Source organism: Dendropsophus ebraccatus, chromosome 7, assembly GCF_027789765.1.
Source record: "Dendropsophus ebraccatus isolate aDenEbr1 chromosome 7, aDenEbr1.pat, whole genome shotgun sequence".
NCBI lineage: Eukaryota > Metazoa > Chordata > Amphibia > Anura > Hylidae > Dendropsophus > Dendropsophus ebraccatus.
This window is the reverse complement of record NC_091460.1, coordinates 36533136-36555781: the sequence shown is the minus strand read 5'-3', so window position 1 is coordinate 36555781 and position 22646 is coordinate 36533136. Positions and strand designations below refer to the sequence as shown.

General features: G+C 42.1%; 1 protein-coding gene across 8 annotated transcripts in view; it reads left to right on the top strand.

Moving 5' to 3' along the window:
* POLN (DNA polymerase nu) overlaps positions 1–22646 on the top strand; it is a 118743-nt gene that overhangs the window by 59333 nt on the left and 36764 nt on the right. For all 8 annotated transcript variants that reach the window (XM_069977312.1, XM_069977308.1, XM_069977307.1 and 5 more), the window contains 2 exons: positions 9072–9182; positions 10754–10832. In XM_069977312.1, the coding sequence (XP_069833413.1) occupies positions 9072–9182; positions 10754–10832 (190 nt within the window). The remainder of the gene's footprint in view (positions 1–9071; positions 9183–10753; positions 10833–22646) is intronic.

The window sequence follows — 22646 nt, the reverse complement described above, 5'->3', positions numbered from 1 at the left end:
TATCTCCTATCTATCTATCTATCTATCTATCTCCTATCTATCTATCTATCTATCTATCTATCTATCTATCTATCTATCTATCTCTTATCTATCTATCTATCTAGATACAAGAAAAAGCTGCACATCCAAATCCTCATGAAGCGGGTGCTGCACAGAGTCAGTCCCTTGGCTCGGGGATCCCCAGAAGTATGCAAAGATATTCCGCAGCACACCAGCATACGTGGAAAAAGTTGTAATTTATTACAAAAAGTGCAAACAAATACAAAAGATGCGACGTTTCGATCTTCTCACAAGATGCTTGATAATGATCTTGTGAGAAGATCGAAACGTCGCATCTTTTTCATTTTTTGCACTTTTTGTAATAAATTACAACTTTTTCCACGTATGCCGGTGTGCTGCAGAATATCTTTGCATATCTATCTATCTATCTATCTATCTATCTATCTATCTATCTATCTATCTCCTATCTATCTATCTATCTCCTATCTATTATCTATCTATCTATCTATCTATTATCTATCTATCTCCTATCTATCTATCTATCTATCTATCTATCTATCTATCTATCTATCTCCTATCTATCTATCTATCTATCTATCTATCTATCTATCTATCTCCTATCTATCTATGTATCTATCTATCTATCTATCTATCTATCTATCTATCTATCCTATATCTATCTATTATCTATCTATCTATCTATCTATCTATCTATCTATCTATCTATCTATCTATCCTATATCTATCTATCTATCAATCAATCAATCAATCATCTGTCTATCTATCTATCTATCTATCTATCTATCTATCTATATGTTATCTATCTCCTATCTATATATCTGTCTATCTATCTAGATATATAGAGGGAGATTTATCAAACATGGTGTAAAGTGAAACTGGCTCAGTTGCCCCTAGCAACCAATCAGATTCCACCTTTTATTCCTCACAGACTCTTTGGAAAATGAAAGGTGGAATCTGATTGGTTGCTAGGGGCAACTGGGCCAGTTTCACTTTACACCATGTTTGATAAATCTCCCCCACAGTATATATTTATAATTATAAATTCTGAAGCATTGTGAGTTATGTCGGGTTTCCTCATCAAACACATTAATGTCCAAGTTTGACCACCAATATCCCCACTAACTTCCAAAGCTTCTGAGATCATTCTGTCATGCTGATTGAATTATAGGAGCAGATTGGTAGGCTTAATGCTGCGTTTACACGGAGCGATAATTCACCCAATCGATCGTTTAACGATTTTGAAGCAACGATTTGGGTTTTATAACGATCAGCGTTTAGACTAATAACTCGTTAGAAAAATCGTTTGAAAATTTGTAAGAAAAACCGTTATTGCGATCGTTTTTAAGATTGCTTTAGGGTCCATTTACACAGAAAGATTATCTGACAGATTATCTGCCAAAGATTTGAAGCCAAAGCCAGGAATGGATTTGAAAAGAGAAGAATTTTCAGGCTTTCCTTTATGACTAGAGATCAGCGAACCTGGAGCATGCTCGAGTCGATCCGAACCCGAACGTTTGGCATTTGATTAGCGGTGGCTGCTGAAGTTAGATAAAGCCCTAAGGCTATGTGGAAAACATGGATATAGTCATTGGCTGTATCCATGTTTTCCAGACAACCTTAGAGCTTTATCCAAGTTCAGCAGCCCCAGCTAATCAAATACCGAACGTTCGGGTTCGGATCGACTCGAACCCGAATCCGGTTCGCTCATCTATAATTTAAGACCTGATCTCTGTTTATAGTCTGTTTTTGGCTTTGACTTCAAATCTTTGGCAGATAATCTTTCTGTGTAAATGGACCCTAAGTGCATCTTTTACATAGGGTAAATTGGTGAAAGACTGTTTACACAAAGCGATCTGCGAATTTTCAGCGAACGACGATTTAAGAACATGTTGAAAGATCAAAATGAACGATTTCTTGCTTGTCGTTTGATCGTTTGCTGTGTTTACACGGTATGATTATCACTCAAATGCCATTGTTTATGCGAAAATTCGAACGATAAGCGTTCCGTGTAAACGCAGCATAAAGGGAACCAATCAGCCCAATTGGACTGATATGGTTCCCTGGAGCAATGTATAAAGCTCCTGCAGCCGCGGCCAGTATGCAGCAGGAGCTTTATACCGGGGGAAAATGACTTTTATTCCCCCGGCTCGTGACAGACACGTACGGGGAAGTAGTCATCTGGGCGGCTCCCCGCCAGTATCTAGTCACCGCACTCTGCCTGTCAGCGTGCTCGGAGGGATGATTGACAGGCAGAGAGGCCAGTCAGATCTCTGTGCCTGTCATTCATCCTCATTGTCCATACTTTGGTTCGGCTCAATTTCATTTTTAGGCCATGTTCACATGGCATAAGACACCAGCCGTTCTGTGACCGATGTCAGAGAAGATCATCCCGGCCAATACTGCAGTAGCGGCTGGATGATCATTACTTCTGCTGAATTCGGATGTGTGTATTATGTACTATGTGTATACACTCCGGACGGGATTCCCTCCTGCTGCAGCAAAATGTAAGTGAGTATTAATCACGGCCCTGTTGCAAATCGGCAACAACGACCATGAATAATACTTTACTTAGGTTGTGTGAACAGGGCCTGAACACCATTTTAGGCCCATAATTCTGTGCTTAGTATCTTTGATGCTAAGATTAGTATCTATAACAGTACGAGCTCAGATTTTCTTATACAGAGCTCCAGGTCGTCTGCCTAGACACAGAGTTAAATGATAATATTTTGTTTGCCAGCAACCACTACCAGGGAAGCCTAAGAGTTCTTTTACATGTACTGATAAATCGCTTAAAGGAGAAGTCCAGAAATTTTAAAATAGTGATAGCCAGGAAGGGGAACATAATTAGTAATCATTGCTTACCTCTCTCTGTGCCCGCAATGTACCGTGTGACAGGATCTGGGAAACCCAGCGGTAAGGCATTTTCCTCCGAGTTCTGATGACATCATGACATAAGGGGAAAAAGACCCAGCTGATGGATTGCCCGCTCAGCCAATTAGTGACTGCAGCAGTGTCCTGCCCCAACCGGTGTCCCAGTCCATCAACCGGGTTGTGGCGTCGGCTACAAAAAAGATCCCCGAGCCTGACTGGAGTAATGATTGTTTATTATGTTCCCCCCTATCCCTGCTGTTTTAAAATGTTTTAAAATTGCTGAAACTTCTCCTTTAAGCACTTATTTAACAAACAACAAGAAATTATTTTTTTCTTTTAAACGAAGATAAATTGCTATAGAAGATAAATGTGATTGTAATTGCTATTGTACATATGATCACAATTGCATTCGTATCTATATCTGTGAAGATAATAATTGCGTTCATATCTATATATTGTGAACGATGAGTTTACACTGAGAGATTTGAAAACAATTAACAATGATTTTGTGGTCAACTCAAAAGATGCGATCAACATCGTTGATGCGGTTTCACCAGAAGATTATGGCTTAAATTCAAACGATTTAACAATTTTTTTGCATGATAATTGGCCCCTTTAAAGGGCCCTTAAATCTTACTGCATACTAGTTTACTATTGAGCTCAATGTATGAACTGTATGCAGTAGGCTCCCCCTAGTGGTGGTTACAGGCAGACAGAATTTTATAATTAACTCTCTATGCAGGAGATTTGATGACCTATATCAGAGAATCAAAGCCACAAACCCTATACAGATATGTTAAGAAATGATCAGAACAGAATTTTGGACCTGTTCGGAAAATATTTATAACCCGAGACTGGTACCTCAGACCCCGACCGATAAAAACTTTTGACATGTCAAAAAAACTTTCAATGGCAGCTATGCTTTAAGTCAATCTGGAACAAATAAAAGATTTTCCCTATCACCGGACAACCCCTTCAAACCTTTATCCCTTAGCAACTAGCCGGTACGAACTGCTGGATTGGCAGCATGCCGACAATAAATGATGGCAGCAAGTGTAAGTGGAGAAGGTATGGAATTAATCCAGATTTACCCCTAGGATGTGGTCCTCTTACATTGTCTTTATCCGCCATAGATCTGTATCACATTTATAATAAATCCTCTCGGTTATTGGATTCTGTGCTTTTTAATGACAGTAATTTAATACAATCTATAAATCTCGCCATAGCTATGAAGATAACGTATGTGTTCGTAGTCCAGCTCGGTAGCTTGATACTGTTAGGGGGATGTTATAATATAACCTCATTTCTAATGAAAACAAATCATCGCAAGGCCAATGGGTTTAATGGATAATTTAACCATACATCTTGAAAAACACGCAGCTATTTCCAAGAACATGTTGGCTGTGGCATACAAAATGGGTTTCTGCGAAAGCCACAGGGGTAAGTAAAACAGGGATAACATGAAAAGTGGGAGGCAATAACAGGAACCCGGCAAGAGTCTTGTTTATTTTTATAAATCAGCGTTGTTCTCCGATGGCCGAGTATGAAAATATTCATTTACTGTGTATACACCGAGAACTGATTAAGTCATAAAGTGATCCCTACACACTGCGCACCTCTGTACTCCACTTATTTAGATTACATAATGATAATAATTAACAAATAATCATAATTAAAGGAGCATAATGACCCGATTGTTAGCTCTAGCTCAGCATTAATTTCTAGTATATAAGCTAGGACTTCTTCATAAGATTTGGCTACGGGATGACATTTGGTTGTGCGATGACATCACGCCTGACCGGGTTAATGTGTCTTGCTATGGTTGGAGGAGCACTTGTGACCTTGTTTCCCATAGAGTAACTTTGAGGATGCATCACTGGCCATGTAGTCCTAGCCTTATAAAAAACTTCATTTTGCCTTTCTTACTGGGGAATGTCTTTGTATTCCCAAGCGGGTGCCTTTGTTCTACTCACATTATTATGATTATTGGGGGTTCCAGGAGATTAGAATGGGGAACCTTCAGCCCCACAATTGTTGCAAAACAATTCTCCTCATGCCTGTCCAAACATGATGGGAATTGTTGTTTTGCAACAGCTGGAGATTCGAAGCTTTCCTATCGATGCAGTAGATAGACCCCCCCACTGATCAAAATCAATACCTACCCTGCAGATAGGTGATGAGTGTTGTTCATGCGAATACCCAATAGCATTTAGGGTTGCATTTACAGGTCACAGCGTAAAAATTACCTAATTGCAATTACATGTAAAATGTAGAGATGAGCGCAGCTCGAGCATGCCATAGGCTGTATTCATGTTTTCCAGGACTCTCTAGGGCTGCATCCAACTTTGTCAGCCAGTGGTATTCAAATGCTGAGCACTGCTCGAGTCACGCTCCTCTCTAGTGAGGTGTAATTACAAAAAATACAAAAATCATAGGCATCTATATTATTAGATATTAGGTTATTTATTGTTATTATTAGATTAATTTCATGCTTTGGAAATGCACCATGCTGCACAATGCATGCCCAGAGAGTACACTTTACTGCACGGTGCATGCCCAGAGAGTACACCTCACTGCATGGTGCATGCCCAGGGGGTACACTTTACTGCTCTGTGCATGCCCAGAGAGTACATGTCACTGCACGGTGCATGCTCATGGGGTACACTTTACTGCATCATGCATGCTCTGGGGTACACTTTACTGCACAATGCATGCCCAGGGGGTATATTTCACTGCATGGTGCATGCCCAGTTGTATACTTTACTGCACTGTGCATGCCCAGGGGGTACACATTACTGCACTGTGCTTATCCAGAGGGTACACTTTACCGCAGTGTGCATTCCCACAGGGTACACTTTACTGCACGGTACATAGACAGTTATCTATATCATAAAAATCAAAGTCTGTCTGTCTGTCTGTCTGTCTGTCCTTCTGTCTGTCCTCTATAGACTTCCAAACGCCTGAACCGTTTGACCCCAAATTTGGCCCACAGATACATTGGGTGCCTGGGAAGGTTATTGCGAAGGTCCCGTCCCCGCCAGATGTACAGGAGGGGAGGGGGAGGGGAAAGAGAGGCGCCCCATAGAGATGAATGGGAAAATCTCCTCACTGCAAACACAGGTGATATAATTAGCTGCAGCAGACACGGCAGTTGGAGCCTTAGCAACCAATAGGATTACTGCTTTCATTTTCACAGGGAGCAATGGTTGCTAGGGAAGCTGCCTCACAACATCCACAGTAATAACTGGTAGACCCCCTACTCCATCTATACAGTACATGTATATACAGGACCCCCTACTCCATCTATACAGTACATGTATATACAGGGCCCCCTACTCCATCTATACAGTACATGTATATACAGGAGCCCCTACTCCATCTATACAGTACATGTATATACAGGGCCCCCTACTCCATCTATACAGTACATGTATATACAGGACCCCCTACTCCATCTATACAGTACATGTATATACAGGACCCCCTACTCCATCTATACAGTACATGTATATACAGGAGCCCCTACTCCATCTATACAGTACATGTATATACAGGAGCCCCTACTCCATCTATACAGTACATGTATATACAGGAGCCCCTACTCCATCTATACAGTACATGTATATACAGGGCCCCCTACTCCATCTATACAGTACATGTATATACAGGACCCCCTACTCCATCTATACAGTACATGTATATACAGGACCCCCTACTCCATCTATACAGTACATGTATATACAGGACCCCCTACTCCAACTACACATTACATGTATATACAGGGCCCCTTACTCCATCTATACAGTACATGTATATACAGGGCACTACAGGTATACCAAACTGTGACTGGGTAACACTGCCACACCAGACCTGACCAATACCGCCATACTGTGACTGGATAAGACTGTCATACCAGACCTGACCAATACCGCCATACTGAGCTGGATAATACTGTCATATCAGACCTGACCAATACCGCCATACTGTGAATGGATAACACCGCCACACCAGACCTGACCAATACCGCCATACTGTGCTGGATAACACTGGTAACCAGACCTGACCAATACCGCCATACTGTGACTGGACAACACTGCCATACCAGACCTGACCAATACTGCCATACTGTGACTGGATAACACTGTCCCACCAGACCTGACCAATACCGCCATACTGTGACTGGATAACACTGCCATACCAGACCTGACCAATACCGCCATACTGTGACTGGATAACACTGCCATATCAGACCTGACAAATACTGCCATACTGTGACTGGATAACACTGCCACACCAGACCTTACCAATACCGGCAAACTGTGACTGGGTAACACTGCCACACCAGACCTGACCAATACCGCCATACTGTGACTGGATAACACCATCATATCAGACCTGACCAATACTGCCATACTGTGACTGGATAACACCGCTATACCAGACCTGACCAATACCACCATACCGTGACTGGATAACACCGCCACACCAGACCTGACCAATACCGCCATACTGTGACTGGATAACACCGCCATACCAGACATGACCAATACCGACACACTGTGACTGAATAACACTGCCATACGGGTAAATACAACCCTGCAGGTATACAGGACACTACAGGTATACAGGACCCCAAAACTATACACTACAGGTGCACGGGACCTCCACAAAACTATATACTACAGGTATACAGGACCCCAAACTTTACACTACAGGTATAAAGGACCCCAAAATTATACACTACAGGTATACAGGACCTCCACCAACTATATACTTCAGGTATACAGGACCTCCACCAACTATATACTACAGGTATACAGGACCCCAAAACTATACACTACAGGCATACAGGAACTCCACCAACTATATACTACAGGTATATAGGACCTCAAACTATACACTACAGGTATACAGGACCTCAAAACTATACACTACAGGTATACAGGACCTACACCAACTCTATAATACAGGTATACAGCACCTTCACCAACTCTATACTACAAGTATACAGGACCCCAAATATACTACAGGTATACAGGAACTCCACCAGCTATATACTACAGGTATATAGGACTATACAAACTATACACTAAAGGTATACAGGACCTCCACCAACTCTATACTATACTTATACAGGACCCTCAAACTATTCACTACAGGTATGGTATACAAGACCTCCACCAATTATACACTATAGGTATCTAGGACCCTCAAACTATAAACTACAGGTATACAAGACCTCCACCAACTATACATTACAGGTATACAGCACCAACTATATACTACAGGTATACAGGACCCCCGAACTATACAGTACAGGTATACAGGACCTTCACCAACTGTACACTGCAGGTATACAGGACCTCCCTCAACTATACACTACAGGTATACAGCCCCCCCAACTACACACTAAAGGTATACAGGACCCCCCCCCCCCCAACTATACACTATAGGTATACAGCCCCCCCCAACTATGCACTACAGATATGCGAGACCCCTAAAAACTATACATTGTGGGTATACAGAACCCCTCCAACTATGCACTACAGGTATACACTAATTGCACTGATTAACTCAGATGAAACAATACCTTTAGCTTGGCCTCCTGGGCACCTTAGAACAAATCTAATTAACACACTGACACTTTATACCCGGGCAGCGCCAGGTACATTTTCTAGTACAATATAAATGAACTGAAATAAACTGAAATAAATTAATACCAAACGATGGGACTTGAGTTGCACTCATTTCTAGCTAGAAACATTGTCAGGTTATGTAATAGGACATGGTGGTAATTTATGGTGTAAAAACAACCTATAATGACAGAAAGGACTCTCTGCTTATGTACCTAATAATCTGAGAACCTCCAGAAGCACTTCCATCCATATTTATTTCTGATTGCTTACATACCACCTCCATATACTGCAGCCTTTAGAGAGACTGTCTATGGTTATGTCAGTCACTGTCCCTTGTGGGTATACAAATGTACGGTCCCTGTATCACACACACTGGGTCTCATAGGAAGCTAAATCAGTGTTTCTGGAATGTAGAAGGTTACTATAGAGTGCTCAGTAATAACCCACATAGCTATGACTGAGAGCAGATCTTTATATGGGTCACTTAGCTTCTTTATGGTTTATATTCTTTTAAAGCATTTTTATCACTGTTCTGTTTTCTAGGTTTTGTGATTTCACTTATGGGACGCAGAAGGCCTCTCCCTCATATCAATTCAAGGAACTATACCCTGAGGGCTCAGGCAGAAAGGCAAGCTGTCAACTTTGTCATCCAAGGTAAATAACCATGATCACTCAGTAGAGACAAGTAGAGGAGCTACGAGCGCAGGGGTGGCATCACAAGTAGAGATGAGCAAACTTACAGGCAGTTTGGGTCCACACAAACCCGGTCGCTCAGTATTTGAATACTGCAGCCTGGAGAAGATGAATGCATTCCTAGGGTTACATCCATTGTCTCCAGGTTGCAGGATTAAAATGCTGAGTTCACGGCAATCTGACACAGATGCATAGCTACTTATAAAGCCACACATTGCAGATTTGGTTGGTAATGTGCACGTTAATAGTCGTGTGGATTAACGTTTACTCTGTATTACAGTCTGCAAACAATAGATGTAATTCAAATGCAAAATATGGCAGTGTGATGGAGATATTAGGGTGAATTCACACACACTTAAATTATCTGCTAGTGTCCTGTTCATCTGGGTAAGGTTTGCACAAATCCATCTGTCTGATTGAGATGAATGGAACTGACTTACAATTGCAGAAATTTCTGGCATGTGTAAATGTAACCCTGGACTGGATAGAATGGCACTAGACCAGGACAAATGCACAAGGGGCGCTGAGGATAGAGGTCATTTACTTACCTTGATCCTCAGCGCTATTTTCGGAAACTTTGTAGTCTGTTATATATGTAAATGAGGTGGTTTGGTGCATTGGGGGCGGGGCTAACACCCTCAGTGCACCAATCTACCCCTTCTCACGAATATTCATCTGGCACTCTGCAGTGATTAGCCCCAAAATGATGCTACTGCAGAGCGCCCTCCCAATATTCATGAGATACGGCAGGCTGGCCAGGGCAAATCTAAGCACTGAGGATTGTAATCCCGCCACAGTGCACCAAACTGCCTCATTTACACATGAAATAAAGTACAAATATCCCCAAAACAGTGCTAAGGGATCAATCCTCAGTGCCCTGTGCCCTATAGAGACATATCATCTGGTTAGATTTTTTTTCACCTGCTGTTACTTTCCCTTTAATAGTGTTGGAATTAATGTATTGCTGTAATCCCCTAGTCTGAAAGACGATGGGCGTTTGTATCTGTATGACATGTACCTGATCACAGATGTTATAACACTATAGGGCAGGGGTAGTAAACCTTGGCTCTCCAGCTTTTGCAAAACTACAACTCCCACCATGCCTGGACAGACAAAACTTTAGTTTTGGCTGTCCATGCATGATAGGAATTGTAGTTTTGCAACAGCTTGAGAGTCAAGGTTCCCTACCCTTGCTATAGAGTTTATGTGTAGTGAAAATGTATTGTAAGGCACTATTGGTCACCAACATTTAGTGTGACAAGCAGAAGTATATAGAAAGTGTTTTGTTATATTACGACTCTGAATGTAAACTAGTATTCCAATTCCCTGATAGAAAGAAACACAAAGTTCTAAAACTTTTCATTCTAAAACGAAAATGCCTTATATAAAAAAAAAAAAGTGTTAAAAATGGAAACCTGCAGGCGGTGGATTATGTGGTGTGATCACATCAATGTATTCCTGTGTCTAATCATTTCTGCATTTGGTTTTAATATATTCTCCTGAGTCGCGTTCGCTATGATTTTATTTTCTAGGCTCTGCCGCCGACTTGTGCAAACTGGCAATGATTAAAATTTCTGCGTCAGTCACATCGTCTTTCTACTTAACAGCGAGGTTAGTAGACGTTAATATAAATGCAAATCAGCTGCCTTCGTATTTTAGCTACGATTTTATTATTTCTGGTTAGCTGTTGGAAATCTGTATATAGAACTAGTGCAGGACATTTACACAGTGGAGGGAACGGTACCAGGAGAATTTTTATGAGTGATAAATAAAAAGAGTGCTTCATCCAGAATGAAGAAAAGGCAAGTCATTTGTTTTTTATGGAGGCGGAGATATATTCCCAACATCTCGTGTTCTTATGGTTAAAGATCATTTACCTCGAATATAAAATGCAGCAGTAAATATACGGTACATCTGTGAAATTTATTCCCATGCTTCTCCAATATATCTAATACTTTATTTTTGTTTTTGCATCAAGCAAGAACCAAGAACTTTTTTTAAATTTTTTTTACTACTTAGCTATAGTAGGGTACATTAAATTACTATGGAATTCACCATATAGTATCTATAAGAAGTTGGTTTTACCATTTGACTGTTACCAATATTTGTACCTTTTTATTATTTTATCGTTATTGTTATCATTTTACACATTTTTAGGCTATGTTCACACTGTAAAACAAAGTAAAATACGACCATAATTTTGGGATTAAAATACGGCTGTATTTCCAGCATCGTATAGAATAACGTCCTTAATTGGTTATGATCATTTAAATAATGAACATTCTCATTATTTACTACCTGCTTTTCCATCTGTTTACACATTGTTTTATTTTCGCTTAGAATTATGGTCTAAAGGGTTTGCCATGCGAACCTATTGACATTCTGGAGTTGCATCATTGGATACTGATAGGGTAACAGAGGATGCTCCTTCCTTCTCTATAAGACCCAAAGGGGACATGCAGCTTGTCCGTTCAAAGGTGTTATCCATGTTTTTTTTTTACTTACTTACAAAATTATTCCTTGCATCGCCATATTCTCAAACATATAACCATTTCACCTTTCCATCATGGTCCTATACAGTGACTTGTTTGTTGTAGGGGGAGCTGTAGGGATTATTGGTAACATTTTGGGGTAGATGTGACTGTGATAGTTGGTTAACAGGCTGGAGCTCTAACCACTTTTATGCTGTGTCTAGAGAGCCATGTGGTTATGTCTCCATGTATACATTTTAAGTCTAACTACTAAGAACCTACTAACATTTGTCTGTTTTAGATTTTTCTATATAACATAATGGAAACTGACTCCAAATGTGGAAATACTGTTTGTCTTTGAATGTAATGTACAGGATGAAGGCAGAGGAATGCTCAGTGTCCCTTTAGTACCCTGTGTCTCTTAGTGTGACGGTACCCCTCTCCAGCATTTCCCGTAAAAAGTGTATAATGGTAATTTGTATAACTTTGGGGGGGGGGGGAATCCTCTGTGACTCTAAGGGCCCTATTACATGGGACGATTATCGTACAAAAAAATCGTTAAATCTTTCGAATTTAAACGATAATCGTTCTGTGTAATTGCAGGCAAAGATCGGAAAATCGTTTGTATGTTGTAGATCGTTGATTTAGATCTGAACCTAAAATCATTGTTACTCGTTTGCTAATCGCTCGCTGTAATTCCACATTTGTCCGCTCAAGTTCCACATTTGTTCACTAATAATTCAGTATAATTGCACATTGTTCATTGTTTTGCTGGGATCAGAAGGAAAAAATTATCATAGTAACGATCGCAATAACGATTGTAACTAACGACTATTGTTCTGTGTAATATGGTGAATGATTTCAGGTAATTAGATGCCACATTAGAAGCCAGGATAATAATCATAAATAGGGCCCTGATGATGATAGGCCTTTCATGAAGTCACTTGTTGAGGACAGAAACCGAGCCCGGAATCTGCCTTTTGATGCAGCAGGAAGTCCACTTGATCTGTGAATGTGTCTGACTGCAGAGAGTCCAGTGACATCTACTGGACAGAGACGGAGCCTGGAATCTGCCTCTTACAGATCATTTGGTCTTGACATGGTGGCCACCATGTTATTTGCTTGTAGTAGAGTCGTCACCTCCAGCTGCATCTCATATGTATTGTGGGGACACAGGGACACCCCTGCTCTGCAATAGTCATCTGTAAAAACACCAAATATAACCGGTTATGGTGGAACATCAGAATATGGAGCAGCAGAATATTATATAGAGAGAACTAACACTAATATACTCCTTGTCACTATCGGTCATTGTATTCCTGTTACCTGTGTTGTATTTGGATCCATGCTACTTATAGGGACACACCGCTTTATCTACAATAAAAAGGAAACACTATGTAATCCTATGATGATAAACTTTAGAACATAATTTTCTGGAATTTTGAGCTCAGTTTTTCTGATACAGAGCTCCGAATATCTTGCTTTCAATCACACCACAATAAAGAGAAGTAAATTGTGTAAAAACACAAATAAAAGAAGCAAAGTGCACCAGACTAATCTGATGGGACCTTGTGTATCTAGACTTTTTGAGACATTTGATACTGTGCTGCATGAAAGGTTGGTGTATAAAACAAGGATGCTGGGACTAGGGGTAAATATTTGGCTGAATAATAGGAAACAGATGGTGGTTATTGATGGAACGTACTCCAGTTAGGTTACAGCTATAAGTGGATACCACAGGGGGCAGTATTGGGTTCACTCCTTCTCAATATGTTTATTAATGACCTTGCTCAATTTTAGCTTTTATAAATTACATTACATGCTATGACTACTGTAAGAAGAATCTTACCTTATTTAGGGTCTTGTGAGTATCCATAATCCAAATCCTTCCTCCTTAGATGACCGATGCATGTTCATTCAATGCAGGGGACTCTGGTGACTCTCAGGAGATGGACTCATGAGTCATGTCCGTTTATAGGTCATAGACTCTACATGGGGTCACTCATTGACCTGTTTTAGGAAATGCGGTGATCCTGCTTACAGGAAATTAGATGCTGTCTCATCGCCTCATGCTGGTACATTGCTGTGGGGTCACCGTCATCTGCCAGTAGCTCAAAGGCAAAGGCTATAGCGAATACCCCACAGTCATAGCCGTTTCTCTGCTGATCAACATTGAGAAATTTCAGGTGTTTCAGGGGCTCATCGATCACATAGCCATAGACATTATTAATCTGCTCACAGATGGATGGAGACAGATTGTCGGTCTTCATGCTGTCTGCCACCAGGATGTCACCTTTTTTGAAGCAGGTTGTCAGCCAGTGCATTCTGCCCTCATCTTAGTGGATTTGAACCGCCTTCCTTACCACGTTGTACCCTGGCACAAGGAGGGCTGCAACAGGCTGTAGGCCATCAAAGTCCTGAAACTGTGTCTGTAGGATCGTCTGGGCCATGTTAATGATATAATCGTCCAGCATGCCGCTGTAGCCTGTGCCCTTCAGGATGGATAGGTGCTCTGGAGACAGGTGGTTTATCTTCTCTTGTCCCCAGGAATCAGGCCTCTCCACTTGTGGTGTTCCCAGCTCTGCGCTTCCTAGATCTCCAGCAGGTAGATCATAGTAGCCTTCTGGCACTGCTCTTTTGGCTGGTGGGAATGTCCCAGGCTCACTGTCCTCAGAGGTTGGTGCTTTTCTTTTTCGACTGGCTACTGGAGCTTTACCAGATGCCTTCACTTCATGAGGCTGCACCATTTTCTTCTCCGACATTTTAAGGGTCTCAGTATTTATAGAGGGCTCACCTTCCATGGCTGCGTCTAGCATTCGTTTTTTAGTAGGCGGTGACATGTGGATACAGATCTGCAGCATCATCATCTCAGGGTCTTTTTAGTTGCCGTTGAGGTGTGAGGAGCCCCTCACATGCATCATCGGCACTCTTCTCATCAGCAGAAACATCTCCACTTTCTGCAGTGTTAGTGGAGTCACAGTCTCCTGCCTTGTAGGTTTGTTTCTTCTCCTCTGTGTCATGGAAGATGACGCGGCCTCTACCTCTTTTTAGGGCAGCTGACCTGAATAAGTTCCTGGCCTTTGTCATGATGATTGGTTTCTTGGCCAAGAAGTTTGAATTCTTCATCAGTGTTCTTCATTTTCCATAGAACTTTCTGATTGGGGTCAGTAAAAGGAGCCAATAGACGTGAGAGAGGAGGGAGCGGTGACCAGCGGCTGCTAATCACCATAGGGACGCTTATCACTATTCATGATGGAGTCAGTCACTTCTATAGTCCTTCCAGCAAGGAGTCAAACTGTGAAATGACCCTGCTCTGTACTGTGGTGCAAAGTATAGGTTTATCTCTTTGTGATGCCATCTACTGTATGTGCTCTTTGTGATGTCATCTACTGTATGTGCACTTTGTGATGTCATTGATAACATCACTACATACCTTGTAGCTTTACAATAGTCAATGCTACAAATCACAGTTGTTTATGGACTAAGATATTTGGATTTTCTAGTTTCTACTAATTCATTTTTCCTATTTGTAGAATATGAAATTATACAATGATCTAGTATATAGGAATGTATTACCTTATTTAATTCATTCAGATAATTACATTTCTTATCTATCAGTGCAGCTTGCCCCCCCCCCCCACGATAATTACCTGCCTGCAGAGGCGGAGCAGTAGGGTGGGGCCGTCCGTGGCGCACACATCCAATCAAAGTGTGCTGGGTGTCACACACTGGGGGAGCATATGGGCTGAGCAGTAGGTGGTGCTGTCATGCAGGCCAGGCCATAGAGGTCTGCTGAAGGCTGTGGCTACTGTCACTGTGACGCCGTGAATCCCCCTGGTTCGCTTGATTTGGATGCAGCCATCAAAAGAGCCACCTATGGCTCACAAGCCATAGGTTTCCGACTTCTGTCGTATACAATCTTTGGACAGGTGTGGCGTTTTTTTGGAGTAGCTTTTTTCTAGTTTCTAACAACCTTAAAGCAGGTATCTCTAAGGCTTTGTTCACACATAGCGTTTTTGTTGCAGAATGTTGGTTGGAGAAATCTCATCCGATTTAGCTGTATAGTACTGTACAATGTGAACAAAGCAAATCTGCAAATCTGTATGGATCTGCAATATATCTGCTGTAGGCCCATACTGTACTGTCATGTGTCTCTAGGTGGAGAACCCCTTTAAGCAGTCTGAAGCATAAAATATGCTGGATTATTATTCCCTGGACTATGTCTCATCACCAGAAATATGGGACTTGTAACTTGTGGTATTATATAGGCCCTTATATTACTTAGATGGTCACATTAGAAGCCAGGACAATAATCATAAATAGGGCCCTGATGATGATAGGCCTTTCATGAAGTCACTTGTTGAGGACAGAAACCAAGCCCGGAATCTGCCTCTTGATGCAGCAGGAAGTCCACTTGATCGGTGAATGCGTCTGAATGCAGAGAGTCCAGTGACATCTACTGGTGAGGACAGAGACAGAGCCTGGAATCTGCCTCAGCTCATTTGGTCTTGACATGGTGGCCACCATGTTATTTGCTTGTAGTAGAGTTGTCACCTACAGCTGCATCTCATATGTATTGTGGGGACACAGGGACACCCCTGCTCTGCAATAGTCATCTGTAAAAAGACCAAATATAACCGGTTATGGTGGAACATCGGAATATGGAGCAGCAGAATATTGTATCGAGGGAACTAACACTAATATACCCCTTGTCACTATCGGTCATTGTATTCCTCTTACCTGTGTTGTATTTTGATCCATGCTACTTATAGGGACACACCGCTTTATCTACAATAAAAAGGAAACACTATGTAATCCTATGATGATAAACTTTAGAACATCATTTTCTGCAATTCTGAGCTCAGTTTTTCTGATACAGAGCTCCCAATATCTTGCTTTTAATCACACCAATAAAGAGATGTAAATTGTGTAAAAACACAAATAAAAGAAGCAAAGTGCACCAGAGGGAATAGTTGCCACAGAAAGAAAAAACTTTCCCAAAATAGTCTTCAAACTTAAAACTGAAAATGTTGCCCCCCTCCATAAAAATCTGTGTGTGATGTTGAAGGGGGCCATACTGGACTGTGTTAATGATAAGAACCCACACAGCACCAGCACAGGTGTATGAGGGATCAGTCCTGTCAGACTAATCTGATCAGTTTATATGAGGTCATTTATAGACTTGACCTGGGGGAGGCTGCTGACCTTGTGTATCTAGACTTTTCGAGACATTTGATACTGTGCTGAATGAAAGGTTGGTGTGTAAAACAAGGATGCTGGGACTTGGGGTAAATATATATAAATAGGTAAATATTTGGCTGAATAATAGGAAACAGAAGGTGGTAATTGATGGAACGTACTCCAGTTGGGTTACAGTTATAAGTGGGTACCACAGGGGGCAGTATTGGGTCCACTCCTTCTCAATATGTTTATTAATGACCTTGCTAAGGGTTACACCATCAAGGAAAATCTCAGCACTAAGCTTCAGTATCCTCACACCAGAATATGACATTGGATCAGATAGTATTAGCTTTTATAAATCACATTACATGCTATGACTACTGTGAGAAGTGTCTTACCCTTTTTAGGGTCTTGTGAGTGTCCATAATCCAAATCTTTTCTTCTTAAATGTCCAATCCATGTTCTGTCAATGCAGGTGACTCTGGTGACTCTCAGGAGATGGACTCATGGGTCATGTCCGGTATTGGTCATAGACTCTACCTAGAGTCACTCATTGACCTGTTTTAGGAAATGCGGTGATCCTGCCGCTCTGCAGACAGGATATTAGATGCTGTCTCATTGCCTCATGCTGGTACATTGCTGTGGGGTCACCATCTTCTTCCAGTAGGTCAAAGGCAAAGGCTATAGCGAATACCCCACAGTCATAGCCGTTTCTCTGCTGATCGACATTGAGAAATTTCAGGTGTTTCAGGGGCTCATCGATCACATAGCCATAGACATTATTAATCTGCTCACAAATGGCTGGAGACAGATTGTTGGTCTTCATGCTGTCTGTCACCAGGATGTCACCTTTTTTGAAGCAGGTTGTTTGAACCGCCTTCTTTACCACATTGTACCTTGGCACAAGAAGGGCTGCAATAGGCTGTAAGCCATCAAAGTCCTGAAACTGTGTGTGTAGGAACTTCTGGGCCATGTTAATGATATCATCGTCCAGCATGCCACTATAGCCTGTGCTCTTCAGGATGGATAGATGCTCTGAAGACAGGTGGTTTATATTCTGCTGTCCCCAGGAATCAGGCCTCTCCACTTGTGGTGTTCCCAGCTCTGGGCTTCCTAGATCTCCAGCAGGTAGATCATAGTAGCCTTCTGGCACAGCTCTTTTGGCTGGTGGGAATGTCCCAGGCTCACTGTCCTCAGAGGTTGGTGCTTTTCTTTTTAGACTGGCTACTGGAGCTTTACCAAATGCCTTCACTTCATGAGGCTGCATCATTTTCTTCTCCGACATTGTAAGGGTCTCAGTATTTATAGAGGATTCCCCTTCCATGGCTGTGTCTAGCCTTCCTCTTTTAGTAGGCGGTGACATGTGGATACGGATCTGCAACATCATGATCCCGGGGTTTTTTTTCGTTGGTGTTAAGGTGTGAGGAGCCTCTCACGTGCATCATCGGCACTCTTCTCATCAGCAGGAACATCTCCACTTTCTGCAGTGTTAGTGGAGTCAGAGTCTCCTACCATGTAGGTTTGTTTTTTCTCTGCGTCATGAAAGATGACGCGGCCTCTATGTCTTTTTAGGACCTGAAGAATTTCCTGGCCTTTGTCATGATGGTCCGTTTCTTGGACAGGAAGTTGGAATTCTTCATCAGTGTTCTCCATCTTCCATAGGACATTCTCATTGGAGTTAGGAGAAAGGAGCCAATCGATGTGAGAGAGGAGGGAGCAGTGACCAGCGGCTGTTGATCACCTTGGGGACGCTTATCACTATTCATGATGTCATTGATAATTGATGATCGTCTTTTAGCAGGCGGTGACATGCGGATACAGATCTGCATCATCATCATCTCAGGGTCTTTTTAGTTGCCATTGAGGTGTGAGGAGCCCCTCACGTGCATCATCTGCACTCTTCTCATCAGCAGAAACATCTCCACTTTCTGCAGTTTTAGTGGAGTCACAGTCTCCTACCTTGTAGGTTTGTTTCTTCTCCTCTGCGTCATGGAAGATGGCGCGGCCTCTACCTCTTTTTAGGGCAGCTGACCTGAAGAAGTTCCTGGCCTTTGTCATGATTGTTGGTTTCTTGGCCAAAAAGTTGGAATTCTTCATCAGTGTTCTCCATTTTCCATAGAACTTTCTGATTGGGGTCAGTAAAAGGAGCCAATAGACGTGAGAAAGGAGGGAGCGGTGACCAGCGGCTGCTAATCACCATAGGGATGCTTATCACTATTCATGATGGCGTCAGTCACTTCTATAGTCCTTCCAGCAAGGAGTCGAACAGTGAAATGAACCTGCTCTGTACTGTGGTGCAAAGTTTACGCTTATCTCTTTGTGATGTCATCTATATGCTCTTTGTGATGTCATCTACTGTATGTGCTCTTTGTGATGTCATTGATAACATCACTACATTCCTTGTAGCTTGTAGCTTTACAATAGTCAATGCTACAAATCACAGTTGTTTATGGACTAAGATATTTGGATTTTCTAGTTTCTAGCGCACACATCCAATCAAAGCGTTTCGGGTGTCACACACTGGGGGAGCATATGGGCCGAGCAGTAGGTGGTGCAGTCATGCAGGCCAGGCCATAGAGGCCTGCTGAAGACAGTGGCTACTGTCACTGTGGCGCCGAGAATCCCCCCAGTTTACTTGATTTTAATGCCGCTATCAAAAGAGCCACATCTGGCTCGCAAGTCATAGGTTCCCGACCCCTGTCGTATACAATCTTTGGACAGGTGTGGCAGATTTTTTGAGCAGCTTTTTTCTACTTCTTTCTAACAATCTTAAAGCACATATCTCTAAGACTTGGTTCACACATTGCGTTTTTGTTGCAGTATGTTGGTTGGAGAAATCTCATCTGATTCTGCTGTATAGTACTGTACAATGTAAATGAACGGGTTGTGAAGGAAGCAAATCTGTATCGATCTGCAATATATCTGCTCTGGGCCCATGCTGTACCATCATGTGTCTCTAGGTGACGAACCCCTTTAAAGCGACTCTGTACCCAAAATCTGCCCCCCCCATAAACCACTTGTACCTTCGGATAGCTGCTTTTAATCCAAGATCTGTCCTGTGGTCCGTTCGGCAGGTGATGCAGTTATTGTCCTAAAAAAACTACTCTTAAACTGGCAGCCCATGCCAAACGGGAGTATCTGTGCCCTAACTTTGCACCACCCGTCCCTCCTCCCCACCCTCCTCATCATTAGGAATGCTCCAGGCAGATTGCCTCCTGTTCCCCACCTGTTTAGCCCGACACATGGGCTGGATCGTTAAGGCAGCTGGGCAATGTTCAGCATGGAGAAAATGTTCCAGTGGCATTCCTAATGATGAAGAGGGTGGGGAGGAGGGACAGAGGGGTGGTGCAAAGTTAGGGCACATATGCTCCCGTTGGGCACAGGGCTGCCAGTTTAAAAGTAGTTTTTTTAGGACAATAACTGCATCAGCTGCCAAACGGACCACAGTACAGATCTTGGATTATAAACAGCTATCTGAAGGTACAAGTGGTTTAGGGGGGTCAGATTGTGGGTACAGAGTCGCTTTAAGCAGTAGTAATGATGGGGGGAATATGTGGGCTGGTTGTTGTGTGCCAGAGCTGATTAATAGTCCCAGTCCGGGACTCTATAGGTTGATCGGGTGTGATGGCTGCTGACAGCACTATATAGAGGTCAGGCAGTGTTATGATACCTGATGATGTCTTTTAATGCCCTAGACGGTACAACATCAAGTCCCTTAGGTGCCCAGAGCTGTGGTTCTAGATTCTAATTAGTATCAAAATGTTTTATAGATTGTGTTTTCGATAATGAGGTAGAACAGTGTAGCATTACCCCTCGTAGGGGGATAAGGTATACATTTTATACATAACATTTGGTTCCCCAGGAACTACAATAAAATTTTTTACTTTGTAATTGGGTTTATTAGCCCAAAAATGAATTTTTGTCATGAAAAAGCAATTTGAAGCTCTCCCCCCTGTCTTCATTGTTGTCTATGGAAGAGAGAAGATGAGGCTCCACAACAGGACAACAAAGAGTTAATTTACAGCTACATGACCAGGCTCTCTCCTCTGATGTTACCACTGACCTCTCTGACCTCTGAATAGCACTTTGAATAACTCCCTGCTGTGTAATCCTTTGTTCTCTGCTCTCTGCTGCCACTAATCTCGCTCCTCCCTCCTCCCCCCTCCCCTCTTCCCTCTCCATAGCTCAGACAGGATCCGACTGAGATTTCCTGATTCTGAGCAGCGGAGGACCTGGAAAAGGCTATTTAAATGCAGATAATGGCATATTTGCCTAATAAACCCAATTATAAAGTTTCTTATAAACGCCTGGACTATTGATTTCTGCAAAAAAAATTTAACGACAGTGACACTTTAAGGGAGAGCAGGTTTTTAACTGTGTACCACAGTAGGCCACTTAGAGTGTTCAAGGGGAACCCAGCGGAAATCATTTTGTTGAGCAGAAACAATTGATAGTTGGGCTATTATAATATCTAAGTGAGGGCCTGAGAAGCCTCCAGTTCTTTCATGATAATGCATGGCTGTAAATAGCCATCCCCCCAGAAATCCCTTTATCTTACCCTGCCAGCAGTCCAAAGCAATCCAGCACTGATCTAATCGATCAGTGCTGTATAAGTATACTGCACTGATCTTTATGGCAGATCAGTGCAACAATAATAAACTAAAAGTTATTATTAATAATAATAATAATAATAATAATAATAAATTAATAAACTAAAAGTTAAATAAAAGACTATGGGGGACATTTACTAAGGAGTCTAATGTGTACAACTATTCTAATGGAGATTAGTGTGTATTTTGTTCCAATATCTTGTGACTGATTTATTAAAATTTAGCACTGCCATAGTCAATGCATTTAAGTAAAAAGTTGCACAAAAAGTCGCAAAATTGCAAAAATTGTGCAAGTCTATTCACCTAGTACTGACCAGACGTGGTCCTGCACCTGTTTGTGCGACTTTTTAAAAAGTCGCAAATGATAAATTGGGCTTTAATCCCAGATTATGCAAACTTTTTGGTGAAAAAAAAGTTGCGTCTAAAAAATATTGGCCAGTCGAATACTGGTTCATAAATAGAACTTAGACCAAAAATGGATCCCTTAGAATGAATGGAGACGCGTCATACAGGGGAGGGAATTCCCTCCCACTGGGGGCGGGCGGACCAGCCTTGAGCACCGTCCGGTTCCGGTGCATAGAACGGCGCTGTGCACGGGAACGGCCGAGAAACGGACCACGGCATCGGCTTCCCCGTGCCGACGCCGTTCGATCAGTGGGTTCAGGTTAAAGAGGATGTACCTGGTTGTACATCCTCTTTAAAGGAATTATCCAGCGCTACAAAAACATGCCCACTTTCTTCCCTAGACAGCACCACTCTTGTCTCCAGCTTGGGCGGGGTTTTGCTGCTAAGTTCCATTTAATGGAATGGAGCTTAATTGCAAACCGCACTTGAACTGGAGACAAGAGTCGTGTTGTCTCTGAAAGAAAGTGGCCGAGTTTTTGTAGCACTGGATAACCCCTTTAAATAAACATATAGTATTTGGGGGCCCTGTTAAAGATTTTTTTACATTCGGGGCCAGGTTTTCCAGGTTATATTGGGTTAATATTAGCAGGAGACGATACACTGTAACTGAGGGGGAACATAGGAAAAAATGGAAGATCTGAATGACCTGTGAAGTACATCATGAGAGCCTCCTGTGTACTCAATGCCCTCAATTCAGATGCTTTTCATGATGAGCAGTGGATTCATCATGGATGCTTGAAATCTATGTCTACAAGTGG